This window comes from Trichoderma camerunense (assembly GCF_050948025.1).
Source record: "Trichoderma camerunense strain CBS 138272 chromosome Unknown V8C40scaffold_17, whole genome shotgun sequence".
NCBI lineage: Eukaryota > Fungi > Ascomycota > Sordariomycetes > Hypocreales > Hypocreaceae > Trichoderma > Trichoderma camerunense.
This window is the reverse complement of record NW_028145353.1, coordinates 644,859-671,286: the sequence shown is the minus strand read 5'-3', so window position 1 is coordinate 671,286 and position 26,428 is coordinate 644,859. Positions and strand designations below refer to the sequence as shown.

The following is a 26,428-nucleotide window of genomic DNA, read 5'->3' as shown; positions in this document are numbered from 1 at the left end:
TCTTTTTGCCCAGGACTGCGAGACCGTTGTTGTTTTGCCCCTGGCTGTAAGAACGGTATTGGTGTAATGTTGTAGGGTATGAAGTCTTATGTGATGGCCTTGGGTTATACGGCGATGGGCCTAGACGAGGATCTTGCGTTTTTCTTCTGGTTGTAGTAGCGTACGGTTGCCTTTATTAAGTAACTGTGGATGGGCTTCTTTAATTTAACTATATAGTCTTAAATATGGTACTTAAAGGTTTTTTGCTGTGAGAGAAATACTTAAGTAGTAACCTTCTTAGTATAGCTTAGCTGCGGTAATAGTGTATTTTTTAAGAGTTTTAATATTATAGTGTGTAAAATAAGGTAAATTTGTATTTAGATTAATTTAATAATTACGGGTAGGATGCCTAGCCTTAGGAGAATTTATTGTAGTAGTAATGATTAAAAATAATAAAGATTTAATAAAGTTATTATAAAAAGAAGATATAGCTTCTGTATAGCTATTATTGCGATTTTGCGGTATAATACGTTGGCGATGGTGTTGTAATACGTGGGGTATTTTTTGTTTTTGTTATAACTTTGGTGGGTTAAATTGTAATAATAAAAGAAGTATGTAAAAAAATATAAATACCTTTATTTATATAGAGTTAGTACTATAATTAAGGTATCTTTTTTTTGCGAATTAACGGACCTTTTGCTAATTAACGACCCCCCTGACTTAGTGGAGCTAGGTCGGGGACAGTGGTCGTTTTTGAGACCCCCCGAGTAGATCTTAAACATTGAGCAACCCGCTTAAGGACGGAAAAATTACGAACAAATATCCTAGAAAAGATATAGGGAGGGGCCTATTGGCCGCAAATTCTTGTCCGTTGGACTTAGGATTGAGTCAGCTAAATTCCGTTGGTGTGAAGCCACTTGGGAATACGCGAAACCCGGCAGACATCCCCAAGTCCGTAGACTTCCTTCTATCCTGTTTTTCTCCACCTCGGGTATTCCATGATGGCCCCCCTGTATACCCCGGTTTATCTGGTGCCTGGGCCAACTTCTGGGCAAAGGTCCACTGAAGATGAGTGTCATTTGCTCATAATTCTTCATACAAGTGCACACCAACAGGTAACCTGGATTCTTCTCTGTTAGGGGTACTGAAACTACTAAAACCAGTCTCTTTCGTTAACCACAGCGAGACCGTGCAATGCTGGCATCGGTCCTAATTGAGAAAGAAGGTACCCGGCAGTTCCACACGCTACGGGAATGCCTCTACGGCACTGTTGTAATAATTTAGCGTCGCTTGTCGTAGGCTGCAGTTAATTCCATGCAACTATCCAGCATCGCTCCATACTTTTACTACCCTTCAACGTCGTAGCAGTACGGAGTTTTGTAGGGGCTGCCCTGAATAGTATTTATGGAGCAAAAGAGCCAGGGTAAAAACAGAGCCTGACGGCTGCCCCCCTCGGGTATGTCGCTACTCCAGCTCCGAGTAGACTAAAGGCCCCGGTAATCGGGTGCATGAAGCTCTAACGGTGATCACACTGACGCGTGTGCTGTTATTAAATTAGCCCAGGAGATCATGGCGGTCACAGACTCACGCGGGACATCGGCGCTATCATAATGCTGACTTCCTCTTAGTAATGGTTGAGCATCCTGGTCCTGCTTTTATCTCCCCGTCACGTTTTATCGACAATCAACGTCAAAATTACAAGGATATATTATTAGGGCTGTGATTGGTGTCATGTATGAGACCACGGCTTTCTTGTCGTGCCATTCAACTCCACAATCCGTAAACCGTATTTCGTGTCATGAAGAGATTTCCGAGTCCAGAACATGGATAAATCACCGCATTATTCCGGGATCAAGGTTTATCACTGCACCCACGAGTAGTGTGTTGCAGCGGATTTTAGTACTCGAGCCCATCAAGCCCCTAGGTAATGCTTTTGACGGATGTGCTATCCATACCTAGGTTTTGATCACGCCACGACAAAGCATACGAGTAATACCATTCACTCGCTCAATGAATTTTTTGAATTTTTCCGCTGTATGGACTTGGGCGAGGGGATTTGTCCGTCGAAGGTCGAGAGCTTCTTAGTGCAGTCGCATTTCTCCAAATGTTGAATAAACAGGATATTTTAGCCCCTTTCTCATGTAGACAGTAACCCAGCTTGCCCAGATGCCAAGACCGTTGGCACGTTTAGAATTATTCTTCAGGTACGGAGTAGATCATCGCTACCACCGTCGCTGTATTTGGTCAATACGGAGTACTTTTTCCGTCGTTCAAGGATGTGCCAACAGCAGAACCCTGGACTCATGCAGGTAAATATGTAAATGGTATAGGGTGGCATGGATGACATCCCAGGCTCCCAACGGTGGACAGCGGTATTCTGTACGCCGTACCTTGAGGAACCTTACGAAGTGTAATTAATGAAAGGAATCATCGGCTCGCAAACAAATGCCGCCTTACCGAATGGCTGTACGAGTACAAGTAGCCATGAAACCGATTTATTCCACCACCCATCTGCTGAGATAGTAGTCGTCGTGCGAGAACATATCCAGTACAATAAAATAGCCAACTACACAACTGGATATATAATTAATGATATTACAAAATTATTACATAAATGTACAAATTTAGGTTCGCATTATATGAATCAACGGAGACAGCAATACTGGCTGCCCGCTAGTCGGCCAAGTATATGTAGCTAGTGGCACCCAGGCTGTGGGCGACATGGAAAGCGGCCAGCGCGATGCTTCGGTTGCTGGATTCAATGAAGACTTTATCTTTAAGGGAGAATTTGCACACTTCCATCAACACATAGACAGCAGAACTGAATGCGGATAGATCAGTCGAGCTTTCCGCCACTGATCGTCATCATTCACAGCGTAATAGAAGTCCGCACCCCGGTGCTGGCATGACCAGAGAAAGCCGGGCCACAAATCCTGTCTCCCGCTTTGAATTGGGTGACGCTAGAGGAAGTTCGTTGTTGCTGAAGTCCATCGCGCGGATGTCAATCTCGATCTCGTCCTCTAGAAGTTCAGCAGCAGAAGTTTCTGCAAATATCGGAGCTTTTGAATCGCAATCAATATCTCCGATCGTATGTCGGCCCTTGATATCAGACAACGCATTGATCTGCGGGTAAATGCTAGCTTCAGGTTTCTATTGAACATGCCCGTTTAAAGCAGTGCCCCTTTCCATCCGACCGACGTACAATACACAAAGATCATAGTCCGAAATCTACCGACTGTTCTGTCACGGGTTGTTGTACATCCAACTGGGCATATCTCATGCCTCCACACTCTTTGTGGGTATCTAAAGATGCTGCAAAAGAGCCAGTCCCAATTTCAGTAAGGGTGTAAGTATCGTACCCACGATATATCTCACCTTGGCCGCTTAGAGATGGCAATACTTTCCGAGTCGCACTTCCGGTACTACCGCCAACTTCAAGAATCTTGAGCGTCAGGTTCTTATGAGATAAAAACGAGACAACTTTAGCCAATGACTCATTCTCCTCGTTATATATTGCTATTTTCGCATAGTGGATTATCCAACGACGTCCTCTTTCTATCCCTGAGCACCTACCCTTTTTAAAGAGATGAAAGAGTTTCCAGAGAAGCCTTCTGCTTCTAGCGGAGATATGGACAGCAAAAGATCCATCCTACCACGTAATTTAGCGGCATTAACGATTCACGTAATCTTTTACCTCAGGAGATCAAACAGTGAGACCTTGATGATCAGCTACACACGAATGCTTCGATTCTGGAACAGCTATTACAGTCTGAGTAACCCTCAGCCATGACCATACTTATTAGTTATCTTAAATTAATATTGAGAGTGGTATCTTGAAATAAGATAGTAACTTTAGATTTATAACTAGGGAAAAAGGACTAGAGGCCTTGAAAAAACCCTAAGACAGACTTTGTAACCAAGTCCAAGGCAACTACCGATAATCAACACAGCTGCCTCCTTTATGGTCCACCAGATTGATAGTTGTTGATCCACCATCTATAATTCTTATAGTTACATTGCGCTGCGCCAATGCCACAGAGGTAACCACCGCGTTTGTTATTAGCATTCGGCGAGGTAACGCGCGCCCTGTTACCCCTTGAAATGCTTCCGCATCCATTTCTCATGCTATTGAAGACGTTGTAATTCGTATGTGCCATCATGTATCTTACACAAACTCGCTCATTTTGCTGGCCTGTACAAGTATATGTATTACCCGTTGACCTGCTTTGTTCGACAGCAAAGCCGACACTAGCCCACCGGGTAAGAGCACCTGCACCTGAAAATCCGATAGTGTAGGAAGTAGAATCCTCTCGGCCAGCACTGCACTCATTCGCAGCACCACAAAAGATGTTTTCCTAACAACTATTAGCTTCTCTCCATGTCCACTGTTTCGCAGATAGAAATTAAGCACAGCAAACTCACACTGAGTTGGATAAATTGCATGCTCTGGGTTGGGCTGCCGTCACCGTCTTCCTCAGTGAACGGACTCCATTGTGTGCACGGGCTTGGTGTTTGGCGTTCACTAAGCTCAGTGTCCAATTCAGTAGAGTTGAAATCGGTAGAGTTGAAGTCGGTAGAGCTGCCCTCAGTCCGGGGGTCCAATGCCGGCTGCAGAGCCTCATTCTCCAAAACAGCTGAAAAGAAAGTGTCTGTCACACATGTAGAAAGATCTTCCGCAGCAACTGGTATCAGCTGTACGGTTGCTGGAATAGTAGCGTCGCACTCAATTAGCAAGATAGCTTCTCCAAATAGCCTGCTGCATGAAATACCACCAGAAACATCAGTATCTGAGTGGATTGTATAAACATTGCGGCCAATCGTGATGCTTCCCGTGCCACTGCCGTTATCATCGAGCTGAGAAATAATAGGAAATTGTGCGAAATTTCCCATGTTGAGAGTAGTCGAACAGCTCTTGCCAATGATCACGTCCCGATCCCTTGCAAATACTGTCAGAGCCGTTTGTGAAGCGGCCCTGTCAACACCGATTCGAATGCGCACTGGCGTATCGTCATGCATACTACGGGGGGGGGGGACGGCAGCAGCAATGCCGACCAGCAGAGAAGTTATGGAAAATAGCTGCATATTGTCCAGTGCCTCACGACCGTGAAGTATTAACGTAGAAAGAAACGAAATAATCTTATAAGGGTATAAGAGGATAGTGAATGACTTGGGAGTTCTACTGTATCATAGTTATTAATCTTGACGGCCAATGAGACCTTTTATACTTATGAGCTCTAGTGGCTAGCCACGGGCGAACGCGCATCTTCGAACGAGAGCAATTATCTTGCCTTACGCCATCAGTTCAATGAGTTGTGCCAAGGGTTGGAGACGCTTATGGTCAGCGAGGCTGTAATAATCTCATATTTGATGGCTTGGCATAGTGTCCTGCGTTTCTAAGCCTAGTGCCAGGTATAAACCTTGATGAACAAACTGTCAAATGGGAGATGGGTTGCTTGAAGAAGACTACCTGAAGTTACAAGCAACTTCCTACGACCATTGCCAAGCGTAAAGCTATTTCTTTACTGGCGTAATAGTTGACCACCACATAACGCTATTTTAATCATAGATTCTGCCGGTCGAACTATTTAGGAATGGCCAAGAGTTTGTGCGTGTTCTAGACGTTGTAAATAAGGTATAATCCAAGCAGCTTCATACACAATCAGCCATATATTAGTGCTCCTCGCAGAGTAACGACGCCTATATGCCAGTAGGGTCCTAAATGTTTATGGCGTACGGCCGGTTGGGTTGATCGGAAATACTAAGGTGGCGTTAATTTAAACGCATGATATTATTATAGTACCTAGATTGCCTTAGGCCATGGCACGGAAAGCTCTTGTTTTCAGCCTACAGTGAGAGATTAAGGGGCTTAGAGAAGAGGCTTGCTATATCAGAGCTGATTAAACCAGCAACCACTAACATAATATTTCGGCGGCTTAAACCTTGAGAGTGAGACTCTTTCACGGTCGACTGGTGATGAACTTGATGGTATTCCTGTCCTATACTCAGACATGGGCATCTGTTGCTGGAAGTCCCCAAGTCAAGCCTCCACACATACTATCTTGCCTAACCGGGTAGTGTATCACAGCATGCCAGCCTTGTATACTCGTATTGCCTCTCCTAACAGACCGATGAAAGCTTTCCATGTCTTTCCTGGTTTGGCATGATATGACAGGTTTCTCTGCCGGCCACGGCCCGTGATCCTCGACTAATAAATGATGTCTGCCCTGTCTTACATCATATAACGCCACAGTTAAAAATATTTCGCCGTTACCAATAGATATTCCTACCTTAGCAGAGACACTTTGGTGGATGTATAAGTACTGTACTGATGCGGAAGTTGCCGATACTGAGCTGCGGCTTAGATTTAACGGCTGGCACCACCTTTGTAAGTAGCCGCTTATCTTGTCCCGACCACGACTATTTCCTTGGCGGCTACTGTATAACTATCGGTAGACAAGCATATTTTTACCAGATAGAGCCATTGATCTCTGCACAAGTAGCCTTATCAAGTCCTGATTTGGCCCACAAGGCGTTAATCATGTTCTGCCAAAAGTAGAAAGACATCCATTAGAGTTTAACTGCAGAATTAAGCTTATATGAGCCACCCCTCCTTGAATCATTTAATCCTGATTTGATCCACAAGGCTTCTACGTCCCTGCATGTCGGGAGGTAGCGATTTCGGTCACTGCTACAACGGGCGCTCGGTCTGGTGTAATTAGACCATAGAAGTGTCATAGATAGGAAAGACCCATGCATTTTTCGCTAGATGAGTCTCACCGGGGCTGATTCATTATGAGTCGACCTCATATGTGCGGGGTCATATTTACAACAGTTCAAGCACTTTGTGGAAATGCCAAGTAGTGCTGTCCCATGTTGCTGACATTTATTCAAGGATAACATAGCCAGTTAAGGCAGCAGATGAGGGGTACCGCTCAAGGTCAACTGATGTCTTACTCTTAGTGAATAAAGATCAAAAGGTAAGGTAGGTGTTACTAAAGATCCTACGTTATTGTTAAGCCTGTCTTTGTCATCGCGTGTGGAAAACCGCAGTGTAAGCCTTAACTGTGTCCGAAGTCGTCTAAAATTAGCAACGGCAACAGGACGCAATGCCAAAGCCCGAAAGACATTCTAGAGAAGCACGTTGTTACCTAAAACCCCCGTTGTTAGTCTAGTTGGCCAACCGAACACATGCCCACTTTGCTTTGGCCAAATTTATCGATAGTGTGATCCCACCAAGTCAATCAGCTCAATACGTTTCGCAAACCCTCAAGAGCCAGTTTAGGCAAGACATAACACAATTCTCCGCCTGCCATCGCCGTATTATCCACTGTTGAGATTCTATCCTATTGTAAAAATGGTGTATCCGGGCGGCATTGACCTAGATTTCATCACTATCACGAATACGCCCGCCGAGGGCCGAGAAAGCCGTCGCAAATATGTTCACCGTAGAGTAATGCACAACTACCACAAGCGGAAACGTATGCGACGGTGTAACAATGATACGTGCTTTGCAAAGACATCTTCGCCGATAGACACAAGCCTTCCGCAAGCTTCTGTGGGCCAAGACGAGGACTCGATTCATCCCGTTGGACCAGTAATTGGGTCCATACATGATAGCTCTTTTGGACCTGCCTGCTTATTACTCCCGAAGATTTGGGTTACCGCAGGAAATATCCGCACAAGCCAAACTATCATGCAATTTCTCCGCAGTTGCCCTCGAAGAAGTGGCCAGGATCTGGCAAATGTGCCTTTTGTGCACCAACGGATCGGTCTGGTCGCTGACGCAAACAATCCGCTCCGAGCCTGCCAAAGTCTTTTCCGGAAGCATATTTCAACAAATGATGAAGGTTTATGGACAGGTGTTCATGACCTCCAAGAAGATATATATATAAAGGTATACGAAGTTTGGGAAGATTACCGAACGAACATTTTCTACCAGACTGCAGCTAAATATTAAACGCAGTGTGCCACTTTCGGTAAATGGAAACTCCTCGCCGCATCACAAGCAATGATGCTACTTGTGTTACTCAGGCTACGTCATGGCAGCAACCACGATGCGTTTCCGGCAGCTGATATTGCGCTTCTTTATTCTTTACAGGTACGTACTGTATCCTGCTTCATTGAACAAAGGTTAGCAATGTAGCGTGGTCTTTTACTTACTGGGTGTAGCGGGTATTTGTCCTCCTCAGAGACAGGTTTTGTGACCGGGAGGCCCTGCTTTCTGGAAATAGAACCATTCATGGCTGGCAAGCATGGATCTTTCGAGAATCTTTAATCCGAACCGCCACCATTTATTTTTTGCTGAGACTATTAGTGTCGACTGAGTGTGGAATCTCTTGCGATGGCCCGAATGATTGGCGCTTGGAGGAAATCTCACTCCCGGCCTCGAAGATGGCATGGGAGGCTACAAATGAGATTGCGTGGGAGGCCGCCTCTAGAACTTCCGTGGCATTATCTGCGGTGTTAACATTCGGAGATTTGATGGGTACTGAAGGATATCATCCCAATTCTGGAACCGCTCATCTGATTGAGACATGGCTGGAGGGTGTCGACGAGTTGGGGCTCATCACGAGTATTTCTAGCACTCTGGCAACTTAATCAACACTATAAAACTAGTCTAGGCATGTATGGTCTCTAGTTCAGATTCATTATCCAATGTTTGTACAAAGGAATCGGACGTGCTCTCCTTCGAAGAGACAAGATACAAAAGCGTCCCCTTGGGACGATGCTCGAGATGCTGCGATTCTGCATGTTTTCAGTAAGCAGAAAGAACAGAATGAGTTGAGAATCCAGCTGCGGCGGTGAGTGCAGACTCTCTATTATGCTGCGAAAATTATATATAGATACAGGGCCTTGTATATTTAGTAAGGCTCAGTCTAAACCTAATTAAAGTTAAATTCTATAGCATTGCAACTCTCCGCTACCCACGCTGCATAATACGCCTTGTCAGCAACCTAGCCAGAATCCTCAGTCCAGGTTCTTTTAAACCTAGCATTGCTTTGGTCAAGTTATTCCTTTTTCTCAAGAAACCAAAACTGAAACAAAAAAATATTGCAAGAACATCTATGAACTTTATCCCTTTAGCCTCTAAGCAGCTTGGGCTGCCCTCGGTGGCTCACAATCCTGAACCCTATGAGTACAGGAGACAGCGAGCGGGTACACCAAAGAGTCGTTTTGGATGCTTGACTTGCAAGGCACGTCGAGTTAAATGTGACGAGCGCAAGCCCATCTGCGCCCGCTGTGAGAAGGCTCGGATTGTATGCAATGGATACATCCAACCGGAGCCTCGTCGCAACATGAAAGCTACAAGTTCTCCTCTGCATCCTCTTTTGCCTCGAGCTAGCACTGTCAACAAGCCTTCTCAATGCCTTCTTAGCCAACTACCACGTTCCATTAGTGGTCTCCCTACCGTCTGCGGAAAAAATGGATCTTATTTCGACATCTTCCGACACCATGTTGCTCCAGATCTTTCCCGGTACCACTACGCGGATCTGTGGTCTAGCGTTATCTCCGAAGGCCTGCAAGATGGATTTGTCCGCGAATTAATTCTGGCCATTGGAGCTCTGGCAAGGGCCATGGCCTCTAATCCCTCAACCCAAAGACGAGGGTCCGCTGCACAGCATCGTCTGTCTAGACTGGCTTCCTGGTCCAATCGAAATATTACCAACCATCATCATCGGGCATCAATCTTGCATCACCTTAGGGCTATATCAGGCTTTAGACTATCTATTCAAAACCGTGATGCCCATTTTCGACCAAAAAAAGTTTTCATGATGACGCTACTGCTCGTTGTGTATGAGATTCTTCAAGGCAACCTGAGCGCTGCGGATAGCCTTCTCTCCTTTGGCCTGGGAATGTTTCGATACTCGACTACTCTTTTCCAAGATAATGCGATGACTAGTGCTGAAATCATAGACGTGGAGCACATTCTCCCTTGTGTTGCTGTCATGGGCATGTTCACTCACCAGTTGAATTCATCCTGGGCTCACATTCTTCATTTACAAGCGGAGCCAGAGTTCAAAATTCCCGAGTTTGGCATCGATACCATCCCAAAGGTGTATTCGTACTGGGGGAGATTCTACACTCACGCAGTGACATGCCTATGTCAGATAAGCTATGGCAGAAAGTTCTCCGTCTTTGAGGCGGTGGCTCGGCGAGGAAGCTTCTTGTCGTGCCTAAGTCGATGGAAGTCAACTCTCAACGCTTACCTGGATAGTAGCGAGACAAGCATAACGGATAGTCGGGCTCTACGTCTCATATTTATCCACTGGCAAGTCCTCTGGATAAGTGTCAACTGCTGTCTGGACCCGACAGGTGTGGCCTTTGATGCATTCACAGATGAGTTCAGCGATATGCTTTGGCGCTCGGTAAAGTTTATTAAAGATGATATCTCGACCGATACGCCTCTGTTAATGACTTTTGGCGAGGGAGTTTTCATGCCACTACTCTGTGTGGTAGCTTGCTGTAGGGACCACGACTTGCGTATGACGGCAGCGGCAGTTGCTTATGAGTTGCCATGGCAAGAAGGAACTTGGGATACTCGGGTAGTCCTGCTTGGACAACTGGGATCTGTTTTAATGGAGGAGAAGGGGAGGGATGAAAGCGGGTTCATCCCCCCTACATCTAGATGGTACTGGCGAGGAGGTGATATCCACCCAAGAAGTAGGAGGATGACATCTCGCTATTTGCAACAAGTGCCCGAAGATCATGAGAAAACTATAACAAAATCGTTGAGTATAGACCTCGACCGATGGCCAGAAATCTGCTCTGCCGTGGGATGCTTGAAAGATCACGCGGCGATCATAAATAGTTTAGCTTAGGCGGAGGATTTCCTCTTTTTTTTATGTACAGATTACATTTAAGTATAGATTACAGATTCAGTTAATAATAAGGTTAATACCACCTTGTTAAATTTTTATACATTAACTTGAGAGTCCAATTATATAACACTCGTGGACTATAGCATATAACATAAGATAAGTAGTTTGAAGAAGCCAGAGATAATATCTAATTGTAAGAAGGCAAGTAACTTTGTAGGAATAATAGGATGGGATCTCTTCCAGCTCCTTGTATTAAAGAATGACAATCTCGATATGGCTTGTTAACGTCCTTACACAGCTGGTCTAGAAAAGCGAGAGATATTCGCAAGCTGACTCAGCCACATTGTAGCGTCCAATGAACGAGAACGAAGAGAAGCTCGTTTAGAGGAGCCAATCAACGGTTACCCTCGTAGTATCAGCACTAGCATTTCGTTCTGGCTCTAACTGATCCTTTGTGCTTATGCTCATTATGACTGTAGCCCTCCTGCTATCGAGAATTATCTCCAATTGAGAAGCGAGAGCTGAGATGGCTCCATAGTAGGGGCCACTGCCAAGCAAAAGAAGCCATATCTAAGGAGCAGCCCAGACGATATTCCGTGATAAATATGCTATCTGCGCAAAACGAAGATTCCCTTGCCTTTTCACTCTCGAGAGTTGTTTAGGGGCTGTATTTGAGAAAGAGCTTTTGCTGTTGCTGTTGTCTATCTTTTTTTTTTCCTGCGTTACTCACCCATCCATCCTGCCTTTCACCATGCCCAAGAAGATCCTTTTCTTTACAAATTCCGATTATGGCCAGGCTAATGTGGTCCTGGCTGCAGCGTACGAGTTGGCTATTCTGGCCAAGGATGCTGAGATCCATATTGCGTCCTTCGAGGGCCTCGAGCAGGCAGCGCTTGGGACCAATCAGCTTGCTGTAGACAATTCCGCCGGCAAGCTATCATCACGCCTGATTTTCCACAGACTACATGGTAGATCTCAGTTTGAAGCTTGCATAGGTCCAGATGTCGACCTATTCAAAGCATACGACCGAACTCCCACTTTCTTCAATGCGGCACGCACGATTCTCTGCATCGAGGGTATTATGCAACCTTGGAGCTCAGAAGAGTTTGTCGATTTGTATCAGCAAAGCCTACATATCCTGAATCACGTGAAACCTGATTTGACTGTTGTCGAGCCGCTTTTCACGCCTGGTCTTACATTGTGTAACCATCTGGGCATCAACTGGATTGTACTGGCACCCAACACGATCAAAGATTTTGCGGTTCCTCTGCAGCCGCGGCTTGCGGCTCTGTGGAAGTACCCCATGTAAGTTAAATGCAAAACATTCCATATACTAATTTCTGATCAAACAAATACAGAGTCTGTTCAGGAATGCCATTTCCGCTTCCTATCTATCTTATCCCTGCAAACATCGCTCTCAATCTCGTTGCTGTATACATGCTACTTACAGCCCAAAGAGTCAAAAATACCCAGATATTGCTGAAAAACCGGGTTGGAGAGAGTATCCAATTGATGACTGCCAACGAATTGGGCGTGTTGAGGCCTGCACCGGCTGGGCTACGCATCCTCGTCGCAAACAGTGCCGACCTGGACTACCCTTTTGACATATTACCTTCTCATGTTGTTCCTTGCGGTCCTATTATTCGTCCCTCTCTCGAGCTTAGTAAAGTGGACCAATCCCTGGAAAATTGGCTTGCTAGAGAGCCCACGGTGTATGTCAATCTTGGCACCCATCTGGCGATGTCCAAATCAGAAGCGGTCGAAATGGCAGCTGCCTTTCGTCAATTTTTAGATACGGCAGACGCGAAAGGTCGAAAACTACAAATTCTGTGGAAACTCAAGATTAAGAGCGTGGCAAGTGAGGACAAGCTTGTTCCAAGCAGCCTAGAGCAACACGAAGAGGACGTTTACAAGGCCATTCATAGGCACTTGGGCAAAGAGATGGATAATTACCAAATCAGACTCACGAATTGGGTGACGGCAGAGCCAAAATCTGTGCTCGAATCCGGTCATATCATTTGTGCAGTGAACCATGGTGGTGCAAGCTCCTTCAACGAAGCATTGTGGTGAGTATCTCATTTCTACCAAATAGCATTCTCAATGAAAGATCCTAATGACTGTTTTCCCGAATTGTAGCGCTGGCGTCCCGCAACTTATTTTGCCAGGATGGGCAGATTGCTATGACTTCGCTAACAGGGCGGAGCTTATTGGCATCGGCCGATGGGGAAACAAGAAGGCAAAGCCGAGGTGGCAAAAGGACGAGCTATGTGAAACCCTTGCACAAGTTATCTTTGGAGCCCAGGCGGAGGAAATCAATCTGAGAGCCAAGAAGTTCGCTCAGAAATATGCTGAAGGGGATGGGAGACGCTTCGCGGCGGAGGTTCTCTTGGATGCCTTAGTGACGAGTTCGTGACAGTTAGAACGAGTTTAACTGTGAATAATACGTGTATTCTTTTAATACCTGTCACTTCGAGATTAATACGGAAAACACTTCGTTGTGCCTATTGAATGGCTGATTAAAAATTACTCTATAATCTAATTAGTACAGGACGATACCCATCTCGCCAACTTTTCGCAACGTTGGTGAAAAATAACGTCCGTCCGCGTTAGGCTAACCGCAAGCTTCGGGACTCTTCAGAATTCCGTAGTTCAGAGACGCTTGTTCTCCCCATCCAGGTACCACTCGAAGATATTCCCAAATACCTTCTTTGCTTCACTTTCAACGACATCTCCATGACAAGGTATGATGCGGTCGAAATCCCAGCTGTATATACGTTGTAATGACGCGGCAAAAGCAACGCGGTCTTTCGCCCCTAATATATACCATGCTAGGCGCTTCTGCCATGTCGCAGGATACGCCGTAGAGAAGATTGGTGATACCAACTTTGTTAAAATCCCAGACGTTGCCGATTGGCCCGACTTGGAGAATTGCTCGACAGCGGGTACATTAAATAAAAGATCTGCTTCGATGACCGTGTGAGTGGGCTTGTGGAACAAGACAATTTCATGAGACTCCATCGAATCAATGTATTGTACATCGAACTCATTGTCAAATTCTTCCGAGATGTGTTTCTGGCTTTCCGACGTAGTGTAAATGATGTCGAATATCTCCTGACCTAAGCCCAATTTCTTGGCGCATTTTTCAGGTAGGCCGTCAGGGGCAATGAGACATGCGCTGGGAAATTCTGCTTTCCATGAGCCAATTTGCATGTAATGCTCTAGGTTTGGAGCGATGATGTATTTGACTGTGCCGTTCGTTGCAATCAGAGCATTACGCACGACGTCCGTCAATCGCACCGGCGATACGACTGCAAGTGAGCCGGATTGAAGTTGCACTGTAACATTGTCAGAGGAAGAAGAGTGCCATAGACGAAGACGTCTTACCGATTGTTGTTCGCCCACCCGTTTTTAGAAGCCCCAACTGTGCGAATGGAATGCTAACGGTAGTGATATTGGGGCTTACTTGGCGAATTACCGTTGAGTCAGAGTCCTGTTTGCCCAACGCTAGCTCGTTTTTTGGAGACATCTTTCACTCGCTGGCGTTTACAAACAAATAGAGGAACAGAAATATTAGACGGAGTTTCATTGCAATTCCAATAGCCAACAACGAGTACAACACCAATATATATAAGGATTGGAACCCTTCCAGATAGATTCAGCTCGCTTGCCAGTAAACGTCATGAAGAAAGCCATCGGTCGAATACACTGATCATTCTACACGGAGGACAGCCGTGTTGATTTGGTGCGCGGAGCGGGGCCGACCCTTGCCATCAGCAATCGGTGCTGAGCCTCGTTGCTGGTTTTAACTCAAATCTTTATACTAAACAATACAGTATAGATTCGATCCCTTCTAGTAGTGAGGCCGCCGAAGAAATATGACATATTCTTGGTTCTTGTTGGTCATACTATGTATCCATTTTGTATTTAACCATATTTTTACTCACTCCGCATGGGTCACAAATGGCTTGGCTTGACTGGGATCGGAAAACAGCCCGCCGGTCGAGGGCAGTCTAATAGGAACTTACAGGTATGAAGCTGATTGATGTTGAGACGGAACCATCTGTAAGAAAGGGGCATCAGGAATACAAGTATAAATATCTCTAATACGCCTCGGGATTCTAAACTTGAGTCAGTCGATCAGATCAGCAGCTGTTGGTGATTTGAATCGGTCTAATAGCAACAATGGCAAAACTTTCTCTACCATATCTTTTGGCTACACTTGTGGCCTGTGCCGCTGCTAATGATGAAATTCTTCGACACCCAAAACAATCATGTGCCCATATCAAAGCTCCATGCATCCCCGGTGCCGAAATCATATCGATCAATGGAACAGAATTATGGAATTATACCGTCGCCGCCGTCCCAGGGCTTCTCCCGAGTCCAGTTACCGGCCTGGACGTATGTGCCGTCGATGTGGTTCTCACCCATCCAGGCGCACATGACAAAGTCCTTGTCAAAGTCTGGATGCCCCTAGAGGGTTGGAATGGGAGATTTCAAGCCAACGGGGGAGTCGGCTATGCAGCTGGCGAACTGGATCTTACCCTAGGCCCTACCATCAAGCAGGGATACTCCTCTGCATCTACCGATGCTGGTGTAGGCTTCAACCCCTCATCGCCTGAGGCTTGGGCCTTAAGACCAGACGGTTCTGTGAACCGAGATGCACTCATCAATTTCTCCTATCGCTCAGTCCATGATATGGCGCTAGTCGGCAAAGAGATTACGGAGCAGTTTTATGGTCAGAAGCCTAAATACTCATATTGGAATGGATGTTCAACAGGCGGACGACAGGCAATGGTTGCGGCGCAGAGATACCCAGATCTTTTTGATGGGATTCTAGCAGGTGCTCCTGCAATATTCTGGACAACATATGTTATTGCAGAGCAATGGCCGCAGGTGGTCATGAAGATGGAAAAGTCATTTCCTTCGCCGTGCGAGCTAAAGGCATTTACCGACGCCGCTATTGCTGAATGCGACGGACTGGATGGCATCATCGACGGCGTCATCAATGATCCAGACGTTTGCCACTTTAACCCATACGCACTGGTTGGACGAAAGACTCCTTGTGATGGAGTGAATGTTACCATTACAGAAGCAACCGCCAGTGTTGTTCAGAAGGTTCTCCAAGGCCCCTTCGGACCAGATGGAAAGTCAAGGTGGTTTGGCCTGAATCCTGGCGCTGCGTTGGACAGCCTTACGAACACCAATGTAACCCATGGGAAACGAGTCGGCCTTCCCTTTTTCGTCAACGATGCTTGGATCAGATACTGGATCGCGAAAGACCCCAATTATGATCTGAGCAAAATCGACTATTCCACACTAGACCGGCTCTTTGCCCAGTCAGACAAGGAATATGACGCCATCATCGGAACCGATAATCCTAACCTATCCGGATTCCAAAAGTCGGGCGGGAAATTGCTCATGTGGCACGGCCTTTCCGATCAGCTTATTTTCCCCAAAGGAACAGTCGAATACCGGAACAGAGTTGAGCGACTGATGGGTGGCTCTGACAAAGTGAATGACTTCTTTCGGCTTTTCCTTGCTCCCGGTGTGGACCATTGCGCAGGCACTCCGTCTCTCGGGGCGGTGCCCACGGATCCGCTTGCGGCTCTGGTGAACTGGGTGGAAAACAAGAGGGCGCCTCTCAGCTTGGCCGCGGAGATAGCGGGATCTCAAGGCGGCGCTCGCATTATCTGTCCTTATCCCCAGATTGCCACGTACATTGGAGGAGACGCAAAGTCCGCCAATAGCTTCAAATGCATCTGAGCTGGCTATGCGCCGCAAACTACGACTCGTTAGCAATACGTGTCTAAAACTTCGTTTTGCCTTCTCTTCGACTTCTGTCTGTTTAGTGTTATTACATTTAGTATTTGAGTTTCCTTAGTCTAATAATTCATAGTGTCAGATTTTAGCTTCCAATCGCTCATTCTTAACAGACTGTTACCAGGGCTTTATTCAAGATCCGCGGGGCTGAGTCGATAAGTTATGGTCAGCTCGGCGAATCCTTCGTTGCCGCGACGCTAGCGGACTCTCCTTCAAATTGACATCGTGGCACGAAACTGCTGAGACTATTTGTTTGACAATAGCCCTTGACTGACACGAGACGGCTATCTCTCGATTCTCCTCATAGGAAACAAAATGACAACTCCGACTGTCAAAGATGGTTGTGCATTGCAAGCGTGTAGCAATTGCAGAGTGCGGAAGAAGAAATGCGACAAGATCTTTCCGAGTTGCACAACTTGTCGGAAGTGAGTTAATTCATCTCCAATCTATATCTGAAACTTTCTAATAATAAAAGGAAATTTATAAACTGTAATTATGAAGAAAATCGTTCTCAGCACGAGATACGCACGCTTCGCTCACAACTAGAGTCGCTATCCAACGGATTGAGTGTCGCCGGCGGGTCTTCACTCATTCCGTTGTCTTTGGACTCCACCACACAGCATTACCCAATCCCATCTCAATGGTATATGCCATTCTTAGTCAATCACTGTAAGCATTGCCTAGAGAGAGAGACTGTTCCGCTCGAATGTATGAGTAAACTCACCGCCCCGCTGATTATGACCTCTGCTTTCCGAGGTCTCTTAGAACCAACTTCAATCACGCCCCTGAATACTCAAGGAATCAATGGATGCAAGCATCGTTCCAGGATCCGTGCATGTTTCATGTAATTCTTTTCGCTGCGTCATCTCATCTAGAGGTGGTTCGAGGAGAAAATGGCAATCCCGTAACTCATTATCATCGGCGACAGGCGATCAAGCTCCTCTCGGAAAATATTTCTGCCTCTCGAACTGTATCCGACACAGATATAGCCACAGCAATGTATTTATGGCATTATGAGGCAAGTAGGTTGTGCAAATGAGGCGGTGGTCCAAGGCTAACAACAAAGTGAAGAGCATGAATAGCCACCTAGATGAAGCAAGGATCCATAAAGAAGGCCTACTGCAAATGGTGAATGCAAATGGAGGCCTAAGAAAGCTTGGTTTTGATGGTTTCTTATCACATATGATTACACTGTAAGTCGACCCGTTAAACCCACACCCCTACGGTCAGTAATAACTATTCATTCAGGATTGGTTTTGGCGACGCCATTCTTAGTGCCTCGGAACCAGTCTTTGGAACCGTAGACGGATATCAAGTTCCTGAGGCACCAAGTACACTTCTCTCAGCTATCTTGCAACGTCCGGAGAAAGTATTACATTCCAGTGGGCTGAATGGGTCGTTACTATCCCTGCTTCATGAGGTTCATGATAGTTTGCTTACTTTCGATCCACAAACCACACCAGGAGACTACTGGAGGATGCCTTTATATATGAGGGGCGGGTACCCAGATGGAAATTTCGAGGAAGATGGCCCCTTCAATGCCGCATGTTGGTACGCCGCGAATATCTACCTAAATTCTCTCAAGCGTGGCATACCTTTTTCATCCGACGAAAATCAGATGTTCGTGGAAAAGTTACGATCCTGTATCATGGCCTTTCCCAAAGATAATGACAGGGAGCTGGAGAGAGAGATTTACGTATGGCTATGTTTTACCGGCGCCGCCGTTGCTAAGAGAGACAAGACATGGTTTCTTGCAAAGGTCGGTCCCACAGTCATGTCGTTAAGTCAGAAACAGCTGGGTGAGTTTAAGAGAGGAGTTATACAATTTGCTTATATTGTCCAAAAACTGGAAAGCAACAGATATGGTGAGGTAGAAGTGTGAATTCAGCTTTCTGTAATATTAATTTGTAATTTAGAATTAGATACCTATGAAACAATACTGCTCCAAAAGGTCCCACAGCTTAACACTCTCGTATAATGAACTGTGCATTTGATGTATACTTCTGGGGACCCCATATGTGATGTTGCAAGAAAGTCCAGAACATTGATGGATAGAATAGACTAAAGATGATCAGTAATGCCAGTACTTTCTGATTTCCCTTAGACCCTGAACAAGGGCAGGCGGATTATCCAGGCCGCAAAAATGTCCGCCAAAGTCCCACGCTATATAAGTGTTAGAAATCGTAATACAACATTGAAAGGCCAAGTTTAACTGACATTTATAGTAGACAAGATTTGTCAAAGGACGTATAATCTGTTCTGGGATGAAGAATGTATCGTATTTAAAACTGGAAAAGAGAAATGGAGCATCCGTTTTCGCTTTTGACAGAGGAACGGCAAATGATGACGGATTCTGGTTATAAATGTAGGCAGCGGAAGTAAACGACTGTGTGAGATAATATAACGAGACGACCCGAAGGATTTCATGGTCATTTAAAACGGACGGCCCGGTGCCACGTCGCGGATCAGACCCTATGTCGTATTGTATGTTAACATGGGACAAACGAACAAAACTGAAGCGGCAGGGCCTTACAAGAGATGTACTTTTCGGCAATCCATGCAAGTTGGCCAACGGGATTATCGTACAATGCCAAGCCGATTGTATTTGGCTAAAATAGTGATTAGGCATGCAGCTCTGCGAAGTTGTAGAAGCAATGTGCAAACTTACTTTGTTCTCTGTTGAACTGCATAAGCACTGCCACCAACAGAATTGTCAACCCAAAGTTGCTCGCTGAACATATCCTCTTTAGAAAGCGTTATATTCTCTGCCTCCAGCTCCTCGGGTTGCAGCGGAAGCTCTGGAAAAAGCGCCATATGAGTGGCGCGAACGGATTTCGGGTAGGAATTATACAATGCCCAGCCAATGAAGGCTCCCCAGTCAGAACCATGAACTGCATAGGTATTATAACCCAGTACTTCCTGCATGAGGGTGTTGAATACACGTGCAGTGTCATCAATGGTCCAATTCTTTGGAGTAGGTGAAGAGAAGCCGAATCCAGGAAGAGAGGGAATAACGACATGAAATGACACCTCATCAATGTTGTCAATGTGAGAATTATTCTTGAGAGTCAAATTATTTATGACCGGTAGCATTTCCAAAAACGATCCTGGCCAACCGTGAAGTAGGATGAGCGGAATAGAGTTCCGCGCCTGGGAGACTTCATGGATGAAGTGAATTGTTTGGCCCTCGATAATTCCGGTGAAATGTTTCAACCTTCATCAAACATATTAGTAGCCTATTCATCATCACCATATTATTATACGTCATTTCATACTGATTCAGTTCAAGTTGTTCTTGTTCCCAGTCGAAATCGTGCAGCCATTGGCTACGGAGACTCTCGAGCTTGGATAAAGATATGCCGGTGCTCGTTGAATCGTTTCTGCTGTTGACAGAAACTTCCAATTCGCTCGAAGGTAACTGAGTTCTCTTTATCATATCGATCATGTGCGGCACGCGATGAGAGAGGTCAATCTTAAAAGGGGATATCTTGGGCCTAGCCGCTTCAGCTAGGACCTCTGTGCTTAGAAGCACCAGAGTAGACAACATATAAAACAACGGCGCCATTGTTCTCCAAAACGAGAGGTTCGAAGTAGAAGAAGAGATTGGATTGTATTGACAAAGTCTGATAAAATCTGAATTTCTACATCTTTATATACGGCACGCAACAGCTTTCGGCTCTTTCGTCCTCCCATTTTTGAGAATAGATTCCAAAGTGCGCCCCACCATTTGCAAATTGCTTTTCACCTTGTTTACTGCGTACAGGTGCAGCCACATGAGTAAATCCGAGGACCGCGCGGGTGTCGCATCTACAGAGATTGATTAGATAAAAAAGAAGCTCATATCTGATGGCTCGATCGGATCGCTCCACGGTTTTGCTTCTCTGCGCCGCGCGCTCGCTATACCCAAAACTGCAGGGATGATCTGACTTGGTTAATCCAACGCATATTAAAGAGGAGAATACGAGACGCTGCTTATTGGCTTTTAATATCTCGGGCGAAGAATTGTGGGTGCTTTAAGCCCGTGGATGTGTTAATCAACCGCGCGCGACGATATGTCAGCTCGCAGATCTCCTACACACCCCTATCATCGACCTTGTACTCGACTATTTCCGAGAGAAATTGCATAGATCGAGGACATGTACATCTATTTTCTAGCTACCAACTTGGAGTGTATGGTTCAGCTGAACATAGGGTACCCATGAAAGCTGTACATGAAATGTAATTGGAATTTAAAAATGAGAATTCCCAATTGCATCATAAATAACTCTCTCGATAGGATATCGAGTTTGGCTATTATAAACCGGGTCGTCTTGCGGAATTTCCTGGCTCCAGGCCAAGATAACTACGCCCTTCTCTATATCGCAGTGCCAGTTAACATTGGTGAAGCCAGCCCAAGCCAAGGTAAACTTTCCTCGGCCAGTTTCAAATCCTTCTGAAAAAAGCAGCGCTCCAAGACCCCACTGCTTGGGTGTTCCTGGAAATAGAACCCCACCGTCATTGGAGGCTTGAGAAGGTTGGTTAATGCCGTTTTCAACCTCAGCCTCAGAAAGTTGCGGAGTAAACATCTGAGCTACGATTTCAGAACTCAGCACCCTTTTACCTGTCTTAGCTATATATACCCATCTATTAGTTGATGTACTCATTTTTGTAGAGGTTGAAGTGAAAGACTGGGAAATAAATAGTAACACTTACGATGCACTCCTTGATTAATAAGGGGCAAAAGAGCTTGTCCAAGGGCGTTGATAGTGCCAAAGCCTCCAGCTCCTGCGCTTTCAAATTCGATGTGTGCATCATCATAGATGGGCGCTCTTGGTATAAGCGTATCTGGGGTAACTCTGACGTGCTGTCCCACGAGCCTAGCTCTTTGTTCACTATCTAGGGTAAAGGCGAAGTCCTTTGCCTCTACCCCTGCAGGATCTAGCAAATGGGTTTGAATGAACTGGCCCAAGCTGACATTAGTCAGGGCCTCGACAAGCAGACCGCTATAATCAGCTTCAGCGCCATAGCGCCAAATCTGGTTCGGGTTGGCCGCGTGTGAACCCTCGTAAACGCTTTTATTCGTTGGGAAAAAAGCCTTAGGATCGGTAACAATCGATTCGGGATTCAGAGCAGCAAGGATATCTACTACAGGATAAGCGTTTCCAGCTGTAAAAGTGAGGAGATTGCGAACAGTGATATCGCCAATTCGAGGTTGGGTAGCCGAGCTTGGGTCATTAGGATCAACTCGACTAATAATAGAGTTGTTAAAGAAGCCTCGCCTCTACAAGTTGCCAGAGAACATAGAGCAGTTACATACACTTCTTCTTTAGCTAAGCCGGGTAAATGATCTAAAACGCTATCATTAATCCCGATTAAACCCATGTCAATGCATTTGAGCAGTGCCATTGCTCCAAGTATCTTGGTATGAGAAGCCAGCCAAAACATCTATGCATGGTTAGTGCAGTGCTCGGAGGAGTATGAGTGAGAATAATTTTTGATAGGTGCGCTAAATTTGGGATCAAAAGTCAACGGCTCACATCATCGAATCGGAGAGGTTCCGAAGACCCAAGCTGTCTGGTTCCGGCTGTGCTTTGATACAAAACATCGCCGGCCCTAGTCAATGCAAGAAAGTTCTGGAGGGGAGCTGCGACAGGGATTGTAGAGGCAACAATAGCATCTGCCTTAGCTATGTTTCCATGAAGGTTACGCATTAATGTTAATCATGTTTCCAGATGGCGAGAATAATGGATAATTACTAACTTTTTATTTCCTCCTTGATTGTATCAAGATTTGCTGCAGCTCCGAGCCCATTGGGCAAAAGGGGAGCACGTGTACTATCCATGAAGAAAATCGCTTGTTAGTTGAAGTATAAGGAGCATGGTTTAAGATTTGATGTAACCTGAGCTGTATATATATTGCGGACGAGTACCGAGTAACCAGTTTCTAGATCTTGAAGCCTCGGTATTATACCAGATGGCGCTGGTTAACCCGCAATAAGGCGTAAACTCCCCTAGCTGGAGAGTAGCACTTTCTATAATAGGGAATAAAATTGATAGCCCCATTTATGTTTATACTATTGCTAGATCGCTAATGTTACTATCATAACAAACTTGACAAACTACAGGACAGAGAATGCTTCGATTGAAAACATTGTGGAGCCGTTCACTGAACTACGCCACCCCGGATTTTGAAGCTGAACTTGAAGCGCGGCTCTCGGCGGTGTGGAGAAATCGCAAAAGGGAAATTCACAACAACCTAATTCAGTAACTCTGTCTCGTATTCTCCACACTGGTGGGTAGTGCATGAGATGCTCAGCCCACATGTGACCTTGTACGGAGGCTAATTTTGTCTTTAACTGCACCTGGGTAGCACTGTCGTAAGGATCGAAGCATATTAGAGGGAAAGGTGATAATTTTGTTTCATCTCTAATGCATTTGTAGAAGAGTAAAGCTAATGGTGGCGTTCAGAGACAGGATAAGTTATTTCGTATCCTGCGTTTAAATATCTGAACTCGTCTTCGCCTTTCAACACGCTGGTCATCACTCGTTTCAATAGTCTAGCGCTTGTAACATAACCTTATAAAAGGAGCAGGTCAAGGAAACAATTCATGCAACACTGGCAACTTCACGACACGCAGAGTAACATGTGAAATGCATTTATTAAAACTCAAAACAAGAATTGTAAAAGAAGGACATGAACAGAAAGATGGTCTAACTACTCGTACTCTAAACTATTATGGGATATTAATAACGCTCCATAGCTTGATATCCACTCAGTAGTGATAGAAAGAGTTGTCAAGCTTATAACCCAGCGTCGTATTGCCAATATGAGTAATGGTGGCGGCCGGCGAACTCATTTGCTTCTCATTCGGCCGAGCCTCATCTTATGCCAGATTGAAAGCTTGTGTAACGACTTTTGTCTCCTTAGTGGGAGCTGGGGGCACGGGTGCAGTCGAGTTGACCTGCCGGCAGCCAGGTGTTGCCGCCATCTTGACTGGCGTAGAACTTGTCGGTAAATTGATCAGGGCTGGTGGGTCGCAGGAAATCATCCATTGTTCGAGCTTGGATACCTGGTCTGCCGGGATTGGTCAGGGGCCAGGTAATGAATCGAAAATGACCCCCTTCTTCCCAACCGACAGATGTACCAGGTCCACTGTTGCCTCCACTGTCGCTGTAAGTGTAGTTGAAGATTTCGTTCTCAGAGTCGTAAGTTATGACCGAGTGGGCAGTGAGCAATGGGCTCGGTTGAATGGAGTCCAGGGTCACATTATCCTTGGTGATCTTGATGGAATACGTAAGGTTCGCACCGGCGCCGCTGCCACCTCCGCCGCTCCCATTTGCTTCACCCTGCTGAAAGCAGTTCCAATCGCCAACAAAAGGAAGCACCCAGTTGAGCCCTTTTGGGCCTAAAGGAGAGGGGGTTGGCTGCGCTGATCCAGGTAAACTCAAAAGAGTTAGGCACAGGAGGCCAATTGACGAGAGGGTGTAAGATTGGGTAGACATGATTGAGTTGTGGTTTAAAGATATAGTTGATACGTATGTTGAGTTGTCTGTGGTTGGGAGATGTTATTGAACTTGGTTGTAGAGTGATGAGACTTCATATCTGGAGGGAGCAGAGAGATGATATATATGTTGAAGGTTTATTGCATTGAATACTCAGATTCAATTGTGGCGTAGCACGCAAGAGTCGTGGACACCAGGAAATCGGTGAAGTCGGCGATATGACGTGTCCGCTCACTCCTATACCACGCATAAAGAAAGGGCAGAAGCATATCATCTCCCGACGGACTCATTGAGAATCGCAAAAAGATTGACGCGTGGCCTACATCTTGGCAATTTAACATTCACTTAACACGTAAGGACGGATTGTCGGTACGATAGAACGGCGAAGGTGGCGGTGTGATGCTTCAAATAGCTGAAAGGCTTGCTGCGTAGCCAATCCTATCGGCTCTCGGCGATCTGCTAGATATCGTTTATTGTGCACGAATGTTTCACTAGTGATATTAGTTGGCCTTAATATTATTTATCCATTTGACATTGATGAGATGTTTCTAAATATTACGTACATAGTTGTTCTTAGTTGTAAATAAGGCCAATTGAGAATGGATATCCTTCCCAGCGGAACAAATATGAAAGAGAAGCTTTATATCTTACCAGCAAAGTTGTCTAATCACCAGATATATGGAGGGAGAAACCTTTGCATCCCCCGTGGATCTTCAAAACCGATAAAAAGCTCATTTACCAGCGTTATCATCGATCACAAACCCGTGATCCCTGAGCTGACTAGTTGCGAGAGTCCAAAGCCTGTCGACACATTTTGCATCATCCAGCCACTTGTTTTCCTTCGTTCCCACCTTCCCAAACGGCGTGAAATATCGGCCAGCAAATGAGGGAGCATTGGGGCTTGTAGCACAATACAAGCTGGTGCGTGCCCCATCAAGTGGTGAAAGAGTCGGAAAAATTCTCATCGCGGTTCGAGACAGCATGCCAAGAAAGGAAGTATCGTGGCTCTGGAGATTTGACTTGATGAGGCCCGGATGTAAAGAATAAGCTGTGATACCGAGAGCTTTGTAACGGTCTGTGATTGCCTTGGCAGCAATGATACTGGCTTGCTTCGAATGACCGTAACGTTTCCTAGACAGAAAGTAAGAAATATGTCAGCGCATTGTGCCTCCTGTGCATATACGCTGGTTCCGAGCTCGCCATTGGCGAGGAGTTGATGCAAAAGACGAAAGGTAACCAGCTTTTTATCGCGAGTGGTAATATTGCTTACCATGGTGCGGTTACTCCTTTCATATCAGCCAGATTTGGATCTTTATAATTGATGCTATCCGGTCCCATACTTATAGCAGCATCACTTGAGACGTTTACAATTCTCACTCGGTCTCTGCTGTGGCTACTTTGGGCAGCCGAACGTAGAAGAGGAAGTAAACACATTGTGAAAGCATGGTGCCCGAGAAAGTTAGTTTGCCACTGCAATTCGTATCCATCCTTGGTTAGCTCGTAAGGACAGGCCATTATCTATGGTGGAAGCAAATTCGTTAGCAGAAATTACTCAATTTCCTTGAGAAACACTAACGCCAGCATTATTGATGAGTATATCAAGACGAGGCTCCTTTTGCGAAAATTCCTCGGTTGTAGTCTTGATGCTCTGAAGATCTTGCAAGTCCAGCTTGAGAAAGTGAATGTCTAGACCACTGTTTCCGGTTTTCATGGCCTTGATTGCCGCATCAACGCGGGTTTTAGATCTGCTTGCGATATATACTCGGGCTCCACGATTAGCCAACTGAAGTGTTGTTTCGTATCCAATGCCAGAATTGCCTATTATCTCGATAAGTTATTTTACAATCCTATTCCCAGGAATAGAATGCAGTGACCAAAGATACTTACCGCCTGTTACAATTGTAACATAGCCACTCAAATTAGGCATATCAGCCACTTGAAACTCTTCCTCCTTTTGGCGTGTCATAATGCCTGGCGATCCTTGATAGGTTAGGGGTTTTCGCTACTCAAAATGGATGATGAAAAGAAGTAAAGCCAGGCAAGAGGTCTTTCGAGTATCAACTTTTTGTGTTGTTCTGAATAAATCGAATAATAATGAGTGTCTTCAAGAGCTTCCAACCCCAAATACATCTTTATATAATTCTCACGCGTTTGAACAACCTTCATTGCTTCTTTTGTTGGTCTGCATCTGCTTCGACCGAAGGTGGGGCCGCCTCAGAGGCTGCCGGACTTGCGGAGCCTCATCCGCGGAATTCCACGGATCTCGCTCTTACATACTAAACGTAACTACAGAACTCACACAGCCATCGCCGGAACAGGGTTCGTTGT

General features: G+C 45.6%; 11 protein-coding genes across 11 annotated transcripts; 5 read left to right on the top strand and 6 right to left on the bottom strand.

Moving 5' to 3' along the window:
* Positions 1–2,652: 2,652 nt before the first annotated feature.
* Positions 2,653–4,869, bottom strand: V8C40DRAFT_269088 (uncharacterized protein; the record flags this gene model as incomplete). Its single annotated transcript, XM_083220040.1, has 5 exons — positions 2,653–2,800; positions 2,873–3,129; positions 3,212–3,495; positions 4,193–4,334; positions 4,402–4,869. The coding sequence occupies 5 exons, from the start codon at positions 4,867–4,869 to the stop codon at positions 2,653–2,655; spliced, it is 1,299 nt and encodes a 432-aa protein (XP_083069914.1).
* Positions 4,870–7,209: 2,340 nt separating this feature from the next.
* On the top strand, positions 7,210–8,613 carry V8C40DRAFT_253402 (uncharacterized protein). Its single transcript, XM_083217605.1, has 3 exons — positions 7,210–7,873; positions 7,943–8,077; positions 8,149–8,613. Exons 1-3 carry the CDS (start codon positions 7,334–7,336, stop codon positions 8,575–8,577), a joined length of 1,104 nt encoding a protein of 367 aa, XP_083069913.1. The 5' UTR covers positions 7,210–7,333; the 3' UTR covers positions 8,578–8,613.
* A 388-nt stretch (positions 8,614–9,001) lies between these two features.
* Positions 9,002–10,871, top strand: V8C40DRAFT_281774 (Zn(II)2Cys6 transcription factor domain-containing protein). Its single transcript, XM_083221677.1, has one exon. The coding sequence runs from the start codon at positions 9,045–9,047 to the stop codon at positions 10,797–10,799; it is 1,755 nt and encodes a 584-aa protein (XP_083069912.1). The 5' UTR covers positions 9,002–9,044; the 3' UTR covers positions 10,800–10,871.
* A 402-nt stretch (positions 10,872–11,273) lies between these two features.
* V8C40DRAFT_253400 (UDP-Glycosyltransferase/glycogen phosphorylase) lies at positions 11,274–13,241 on the top strand. Its single transcript, XM_083217604.1, has 3 exons — positions 11,274–12,104; positions 12,158–12,865; positions 12,936–13,241. The coding sequence occupies exons 1-3, from the start codon at positions 11,551–11,553 to the stop codon at positions 13,210–13,212; spliced, it is 1,539 nt and encodes a 512-aa protein (XP_083069911.1). The 5' UTR covers positions 11,274–11,550; the 3' UTR covers positions 13,213–13,241.
* A 207-nt stretch (positions 13,242–13,448) lies between these two features.
* V8C40DRAFT_269085 (uncharacterized protein) lies at positions 13,449–14,325 on the bottom strand (the record flags this gene model as incomplete). The annotated part of the gene is made up of 2 exons (XM_083220039.1): positions 13,449–14,134; positions 14,184–14,325. 2 exons carry the CDS (start codon positions 14,323–14,325, stop codon positions 13,449–13,451), a joined length of 828 nt encoding a protein of 275 aa, XP_083069910.1.
* A 1,087-nt stretch (positions 14,326–15,412) lies between these two features.
* V8C40DRAFT_253398 (Tannase/feruloyl esterase) lies at positions 15,413–16,650 on the top strand. Its single transcript, XM_083217603.1, has one exon. The coding sequence runs from the start codon at positions 15,495–15,497 to the stop codon at positions 16,560–16,562; it is 1,068 nt and encodes a 355-aa protein (XP_083069909.1). The 5' UTR covers positions 15,413–15,494; the 3' UTR covers positions 16,563–16,650.
* Positions 16,643–18,562, top strand: V8C40DRAFT_253396 (Zn(II)2Cys6 transcription factor domain-containing protein). The gene is made up of 5 exons (XM_083217602.1): positions 16,643–17,044; positions 17,095–17,288; positions 17,354–17,637; positions 17,691–17,812; positions 17,868–18,562. The coding sequence occupies exons 1-5, from the start codon at positions 16,935–16,937 to the stop codon at positions 18,499–18,501; spliced, it is 1,344 nt and encodes a 447-aa protein (XP_083069908.1). The 5' UTR covers positions 16,643–16,934; the 3' UTR covers positions 18,502–18,562.
* Positions 18,563–18,690: 128 nt separating this feature from the next.
* On the bottom strand, positions 18,691–20,184 carry V8C40DRAFT_276905 (epoxide hydrolase family protein; the record flags this gene model as incomplete). The annotated part of the gene is made up of 5 exons (XM_083220903.1): positions 18,691–18,782; positions 18,837–19,091; positions 19,153–19,228; positions 19,305–19,833; positions 19,895–20,184. The coding sequence occupies 5 exons, from the start codon at positions 20,182–20,184 to the stop codon at positions 18,691–18,693; spliced, it is 1,242 nt and encodes a 413-aa protein (XP_083069907.1).
* A 590-nt stretch (positions 20,185–20,774) lies between these two features.
* Positions 20,775–22,546, bottom strand: V8C40DRAFT_253394 (serine hydrolase domain-containing protein). Its single transcript, XM_083217601.1, has 5 exons — positions 22,359–22,546; positions 22,136–22,284; positions 21,916–22,043; positions 21,312–21,847; positions 20,775–21,228 (listed from the first exon to the last, which is right to left on the bottom strand). The coding sequence occupies exons 1-5, from the start codon at positions 22,438–22,440 to the stop codon at positions 20,849–20,851; spliced, it is 1,275 nt and encodes a 424-aa protein (XP_083069906.1). The 5' UTR covers positions 22,441–22,546; the 3' UTR covers positions 20,775–20,848.
* A 975-nt stretch (positions 22,547–23,521) lies between these two features.
* On the bottom strand, positions 23,522–24,100 carry V8C40DRAFT_269081 (uncharacterized protein; the record flags this gene model as incomplete). Its single annotated transcript, XM_083220038.1, has 1 exon — positions 23,522–24,100. The coding sequence occupies one exon, from the start codon at positions 24,098–24,100 to the stop codon at positions 23,522–23,524; it is 579 nt and encodes a 192-aa protein (XP_083069905.1).
* A 731-nt stretch (positions 24,101–24,831) lies between these two features.
* Positions 24,832–26,066, bottom strand: V8C40DRAFT_281769 (uncharacterized protein; the record flags this gene model as incomplete). Its single annotated transcript, XM_083221676.1, has 4 exons — positions 24,832–25,231; positions 25,371–25,618; positions 25,677–25,918; positions 25,988–26,066. 4 exons carry the CDS (start codon positions 26,064–26,066, stop codon positions 24,832–24,834), a joined length of 969 nt encoding a protein of 322 aa, XP_083069904.1.
* Positions 26,067–26,428: the final 362 nt, after the last annotated feature.

Excerpts from the sequence above, each read along its gene's own strand:
- V8C40DRAFT_253402 (XM_083217605.1), top strand. The coding sequence starts at position 7,334 with ATGGTGTATCCGGGCGGCATTGACCTAGATTTCATCACTATCACGAAT. Across the intron at positions 7,874-7,942 it reads AAGAAGATATATATATAAAG|TGTGCCACTTTCGGTAAATG; the intron begins GTATACGAAGTT and ends TATTAAACGCAG. Across the intron at positions 8,078-8,148 it reads CGCTTCTTTATTCTTTACAG|CGGGTATTTGTCCTCCTCAG; the intron begins GTACGTACTGTA and ends TACTGGGTGTAG.
- V8C40DRAFT_281774 (XM_083221677.1), top strand. The coding sequence starts at position 9,045 with ATGAACTTTATCCCTTTAGCCTCTAAGCAGCTTGGGCTGCCCTCGGTG.
- V8C40DRAFT_253400 (XM_083217604.1), top strand. The coding sequence starts at position 11,551 with ATGCCCAAGAAGATCCTTTTCTTTACAAATTCCGATTATGGCCAGGCT. Across the intron at positions 12,105-12,157 it reads GCTCTGTGGAAGTACCCCAT|AGTCTGTTCAGGAATGCCAT; the intron begins GTAAGTTAAATG and ends AAACAAATACAG. Across the intron at positions 12,866-12,935 it reads TCCTTCAACGAAGCATTGTG|CGCTGGCGTCCCGCAACTTA; the intron begins GTGAGTATCTCA and ends CCCGAATTGTAG.
- V8C40DRAFT_253398 (XM_083217603.1), top strand. The coding sequence starts at position 15,495 with ATGGCGCTAGTCGGCAAAGAGATTACGGAGCAGTTTTATGGTCAGAAG.
- V8C40DRAFT_253396 (XM_083217602.1), top strand. The coding sequence starts at position 16,935 with ATGACAACTCCGACTGTCAAAGATGGTTGTGCATTGCAAGCGTGTAGC. Across the intron at positions 17,638-17,690 it reads TGTATTTATGGCATTATGAG|AGCATGAATAGCCACCTAGA; the intron begins GCAAGTAGGTTG and ends AACAAAGTGAAG. Across the intron at positions 17,813-17,867 it reads TTATCACATATGATTACACT|GATTGGTTTTGGCGACGCCA; the intron begins GTAAGTCGACCC and ends CTATTCATTCAG.
- V8C40DRAFT_253394 (XM_083217601.1), bottom strand. The coding sequence starts at position 22,440 with ATGGATAGTACACGTGCTCCCCTTTTGCCCAATGGGCTCGGAGCTGCA. Across the intron at positions 22,285-22,358 it reads AATCAAGGAGGAAATAAAAA|CTAAGGCAGATGCTATTGTT; the intron begins GTTAGTAATTAT and ends ATGGAAACATAG. Across the intron at positions 21,229-21,311 it reads TATTAATCAAGGAGTGCATC|CTAAGACAGGTAAAAGGGTG; the intron begins GTAAGTGTTACT and ends GGGTATATATAG.